The sequence below is a fragment of the Vombatus ursinus genome, unplaced genomic scaffold (genome assembly GCF_900497805.2).
Source record: "Vombatus ursinus unplaced genomic scaffold, bare-nosed wombat genome assembly UNPS02014773.1, whole genome shotgun sequence".
Lineage (NCBI taxonomy): Eukaryota > Metazoa > Chordata > Mammalia > Diprotodontia > Vombatidae > Vombatus > Vombatus ursinus.
Window position 1 is genome coordinate 35,044,323 of NW_020954551.1, and position 6,000 is coordinate 35,050,322.

The 6,000-nt window shown below is 43.0% G+C and overlaps 1 protein-coding gene across 1 annotated transcript in view; it reads left to right on the forward strand.

The window, feature by feature from the left end:
* Positions 1–6,000, forward strand: part of SLC6A11 (solute carrier family 6 member 11) — a 171,229-nt gene that overhangs the window by 97,001 nt on the left and 68,228 nt on the right. Inside the window, exon 6 of the mRNA XM_027863974.1 lies at positions 419–553. Coding sequence (XP_027719775.1) covers positions 419–553 — 135 coding nt within the window. The remainder of the gene's footprint in view (positions 1–418; positions 554–6,000) is intronic.

Below are 6,000 nucleotides of genomic sequence, written 5' to 3' on the forward strand. Positions count from 1 at the left end.
CAGAGTAGGCACATAATAAATGTTTATTGACTGACTTACTGACCACAAGTGACAACCTCCACAGGCTCCCTGTAAAATGATGGGGCTGGACTGGATGTCCTCAGAGTTCCCTTCCAGCTCTGGATGACCAGTTAGCTGTCAAAACAAATTATTTTGGATATGAGAACTTAGCTGTTCCTCCTGGGATCTTTTTGTCTGGAAATAGTTGAAAAGCCTTCAGGTTGAGATGGAGGCTACTGATGAGGGAATAGGAAGATGGATAAAGATGAGTTTGTTTCATAGATTGATCTCTGGTTTCCCCCTTTCCTCTGGGCTATGATTCAGTCACAAGATGAAGACTTCTCCTTCAATGAGCTTTCTTGAGTTAAACTTTTGGGGAAAACAAAGCCTTCCTGATTTCTTTGCTTCTCTCGGACAGGTTGTGTATGTCACCGCCACGTTCCCCTACATCATGCTTCTGATTCTTCTCATTCGAGGGGTGACGCTGCCCGGAGCTTCCGAAGGGATCAAGTTTTACCTCTACCCTGATCTCTCTCGACTCTCCGATCCCCAGGTAGGCTTTGCTCATGGACTGACTTGTCCCAGCCCTTCGTCTCACTTGTGACTAGCCTTACTTTCCTTATCTGTAAAAAGAAGAGATTGGAGAAAATGAGCTCTTCAAGCTCAGCCGTTCCATAGAATCTGTACTATAGAAACAATACATAGGTATAGAGAAACCTATTCATTCATATCGCAAACCGGTGGTGTAGACTCCATGGCCCACTCACTGGCATTATATCTGAAATATATAGTACCTAGGAGGAAATAAGTAGTCATAGGGGTAGAGATTTAGAGCCAGAAGAGACCTTGAGTCTAACTAATCCCCCTTATTTACAGATGAGGAAACTGAGGCAGACAGCAGTTAAACAACTTGCCCAGAGTTACACAGCTAGTAACTACTACAATGTACTTAGTAACTAGTAACTACAAACTAGTAGCTAGTTTGAGGCAAAATTTGAACCTACTGAGTCACCTACTCTTGCAAACCAGAATATATACAATGTTGGCAAGTATTTTTCCAACTCTAAGATTCTAGGTCTAGGTGAAAGACTAGGTCCAAGTACTACCCAGTAATGTATTTAGGTGTACGTACCTTGTGGCATAAGGAATAGACAGGAATCAATGTGATATGGTGAAAAGACGCAAGTTGAGTCCTGACTTTGTCTCCAACTTGCTAGGTGACCTTAGCAAGTCCTTTTTACTTCCATGAGACTCAATTTCTGCCACTGTAAACTGAGGGGATTGATCATTGACAGACTTAGATGGAACCTCCAAGGTTTTAAGTCCAACCCACTTGCCTTCACATACTCAGTCGGTATTCCAGTCAAACTGGCCTCCATGCTGTTCCCAGTATTCAACATTCTATCCCCAGTGTCTCTTGCCTTTGCACTGGATGCCAGGCCCCCTACAAGCCTGGAATGCTCTCTCTCCCCATCTCCACCACTTGGCCTCTCTAATTCTCTTGAAGATTCTGCTTAAATGCCACCTCCTACAAGAGGCCTTCCCAGATATTCCCAACAGTTAATTTCCCACCCTACCCCACCCCACCACCAAAATTCTTTCTTTCTTTATCTTGAATTTGTTTTGTATGCTCTTATCTGTGTAAATGTTGCTCTCCCTCATTCTATGAACTTGAACATTCTACATGAAATGTAAGCAAGGGCTATTTTCTTTTTGTCTTTGTATCCTCAGTGCCCAGCACAGAGCCTGGCACATTGTAGGCCATAAATAACTTCCTGTTGAAGTGAATTGAATTGAATTGAACATCAATGACAGGTGGTGTCTAGCCTTTGCTGAAAGATTCCACAGCAGTTCATTCTAGCTCAAGGATTTTTTTAAACTCTCTCAGTGTTAGCTAAGGTCACAGCATGTAAACAAGATTTCTATTTGGCTGAGACCTCAGTCCTGAGCTCTCCCTCCCCATAGCTGATAAGCTGTAAACAACCCTTCAGGAATGGAAGAGAAACATCAATCTGGAAAGGACCTTTGAGGTCATCTTGCCTGGCCCCTCATTGGTAACAGAACCGAAAGAGAAATTAAGTCCATCATGCAGGTTGTGTGCTTCGGACAGTCGGATGGTGATGTTCAGGGCTGGAATGGCAGCTTAGAAACCCATGTCAGAATGCATCTTGTTCAAGCCTCCCCCTCAGTCCAGGGAACCGTGAAGGGTTGTAGCCAGAGTACATCTGTGCTCGCGTTAGACAGTTGGAGGAGTCTTGAAGGAATTGCCGCGCAGCTTTGGATTACCTGAGGCTGCTTCCAGAGATGCTTTGAGAGGTTAGAGAATCATGTTAGCAATGGATGGGAGATTTTCACAAAAAAAAAAAAGCAAGGGATACAACCTAGAATAAAAAAAGCAGCAGATTCAGGGGCTTCATTCCCAGTCTTCTTCCTCTGAACCACATAGCAAAATGCAATGGAAAGAATACATAATTAGGAGGTAGTAGGTCTGGGTTCAAGACTTCTATCTTGTCACTTATTGTCTGAATGACCTTGGACTTTTCAAGGCAGTCAACCTAATAGCAATTAACAGTTGGCTGGTTGTTGTCCTTCGTTTTTTAAGAGGACCAAAATGACATCACTATGCTAGAGTCAAGTTTTTGTGTTTCCAACTGTGGCTGATCAGACCAATACAAGCTTGGAATGGTCTATCACAGGCTGGGCGCAAATAGTCCATGTGAACATTTGGGGCGGATTCTCTAAGTTTGCAAATCTTGCATTTCTCCTGAACTGTTTCAATTCTGCTTCGCTCATAGTGCATAGCACCTTCCCCGACGTGGGCACCCCATGCTGAGTGCTCCTGTGCCAGTGTCTCCCATGTCACACAATCAATTCCAAAGTTCTTAAGAGAGACCTTGAGAATGTCCTTGTATTGCTTCTTCTGACCACAATTTGAATGCTTGCCCTGAATGAGTTCTTGTATTTGAACAATGTGGCCAGCCCATCAGAGTTGCGCTCTCTGAAGCAGAGTGTGAATGCTTGGGAGTTGAGTTGGAGAAAGGACCTCCTTGTCTGAATCTTATCCTGCCAAGTGATCTTCAGAATCTTCCTAAGACAATTCAAATGGAAGCGATTCAGTTTCCTGGCATGGCACTGGTAGACTGTCCAGGTTTCACAGGCATACAATAATGAGGTCAGCGCAAAAGGCTCTGTAGACCTTTGGTTTGGTAGTCAGCCTAATACCTCTTCTCTCCCATTCTTTTCTTCTGAGCCTCCCAAACACTGAGCTAGCTCTGGCAATTCATGCGTCAACCTCATTATCAATGTGTACATTGCTGAAAAGTACACATTGATAATGAGTTAAAAATGGAGACTTGGAGACCCTTATCATCAATGCACCAAAAGCAGACAAGCTTATAATTCTGGGTGACTTTAATGCTAGAGTGGGCTCAGACTACCAGAATAGCAATTAACAATGTTATCAACAATCATAAATTAATTTATTGACAAACCAATAATCAATAAACATTTATTAAGAATCTACTATACTCCAGGAACTGAGCTAAGTCCTGGAAAGACAAATATGAAAAAGAAAGATAGTCCCTGCCTCAAGGAGTTTACAATCCAATGGGGAGAAGACAACACATAAAAGAAAGCTGAAAGGAGGTAGGGGAAAGGTGTCTGCATGTAGACATGGAGGAGAAACCAGAGATATCCAAAATGAGTGCAGCCAGGTGGGAAATGAGAAGTCTGATGAAATGTCAGTCCTGCTTCCCCCTCAAGTAGAGGAGTTTATGGTTCTACTCTCCAATCAGAGGAGCAAATGGTACTGAGAAGGTGTGAGCTGTTACTGTTGTTGTCGTTGTTATACCGTTGTATCTGACTCTTTGTGAGCCCAGTTGGGATTTGCTGGGCAGAGATACTGGAGTGGTTTGATATTTCCTTCTCCAGCCCATTTTACAGATGAAGAAACTGAGGCAAACAGGATTAAGTGACTTGCTCAGGGTCACACAGCTAGTAAGTATCGGAGACCAGATTTGAATTCATGAAGATGAGTCTTCCTGACTCCAGTCCAGGAACTTTATCCACTAGGCCACCCAGCTGCCCAAGGTGTGAGTAGCAAGGTGTGAGGAACTGGGTCTTGCAAAGTGATGAGACTTCCCAATGATGAGTTTACTGGGGGTGTGGTGGTGGAGAAACTAAAGAAGTCCCAAATGAGTGTACCTGGGTGGGAATTGGGCCTCAGTTTCCTCATCTGTAAAGTGAGGAGGTTGGACTAGATGTCAGTAGAATGAGCACTGGCTCTGGGGTGAGAGGATTGAAATTCAAATCTACTCCTGACACTTGTGACCTATGTAACCTTGGGCAAGTCACTTAACATCCTCGGCCTCACCTTCCTCATCTAGAAAAAGAGGAGGTTGGCCTAACTAGCTTCTGAGGTCCCTTCTGCCCTTAAATCTGTGGTATTCCAGATTACTAGGGGAATAAATGCCTGTCTTACAGATGATTCTACCTGGGGTCTTAGCCACCACCATCTCTCACCATATTCTGGACCCTTCCCCTGCTCCTAATCATCTCCTTTGGAGGATGGGGAGAGTGTCACCGGAAGACTAGGAGTTTCAAAGCTATAAAGGTCATCTAGTACAACTCCTGTATTTTACATCTGAGGACCACAAGAGGGCGCAGTCCAAAAACTCCATATTTACTAATAAGGTTAATAACGTATTAGGAAAGTCATTACTGGTGCTGGAGAGGTTAAAAATTGTTGGCTTATTTTTGGTTAGATGTTGTTCTGAACAATGGAAAGAGGCCCATAGTGTCAGAGGAGCTGGGTTCATACTCTGCCTCTGCTGCTTATACTCATATAACCTTGGGCAAATCACCTCTGTGGACCTCACTTTTCTTCCCTATAAGATGAAAGTCATGGAATAGAGGACATTTAAAGTTCCTTCCAGTGCTATGAGCCTATTATGAATTGGAGGATTATCTGTGGATTTCCATTACCCATAGATATCTTCCTTCTCTAGTCCCACATTCAGTGACCAAGGATAATTGAGAGTTGGCTCCCTTAGGCTGAGAAAGTAGGGCAACACTGCTGCTTGGCATCAAAACTTTATCAGGGAAAAGAAAAATCACATTTAAAGGTTCCATAGGAATCCAGTATTGCTGCTTTTAATGGAATTCTCAATTTAGCGAGTCCAGATGCTTTTGTTGAATAAGAAGTCTGTCTTGTTTTTTTCAATTTGTTCATTCAATTGTACCAACAAAGAAAAGTTTGGTGAAATTGTAACTGGGCCTGGTAAATTTCTCTAACAAATCTTGAGTGTTTGGCTGGGACTGGGAATGGAGGCAGTACAGGGCAATGGGAAGAAATGATGGATTTGAAATCAGAGGCTCTGGGTTTGAATTCTGCCTCTGCCACTTACTAACGCTATGACCTGGAACAAATTGCTCACTTTCCTTCTTCTCTGGGTCTTAGTGTCCTCATATCTTAAATGTCCAGGCTGGACTAAATCAAAGCTTCTTAACCTGGGGCCCATGAACTTGTGTGTATGTGTGTGTGTGTGTGTGTGTGTGTGTACACAGAAATGCATATACATGTACTCCATATATGTATATATGCAAATCCAGCCTCAGACACTTACTAGCTGTGTGACCCTGGGCAGGTCACTTCACCCTGTTTACCTCAGTTTCCTCATCTGTAAAATGAGCTGGAAAAGGAAAAGGCAAACCACTCCAACATGTTTGTCAAGAAAACCCCAAATGGGGGTCACAAAGAGTCAGACATGACTGAAAGTACTCAACAACAACACTAGCCTGTGAGCTCCAAGAAAAGTAGCTTCCCAGGCCCTGCTGCAGTGCTCTATACCCAGCAGGTATGTCAAATGTGAAATATTTATTGAGCTGATACCTGACATTCCACAGCTAGTAATTCATTCTTTAATTTATAGATAGATAGGTAGATAGGTAGATAGATAGATAGATAGATAGATAGATAGATAGATAGATAGATAGATAGAT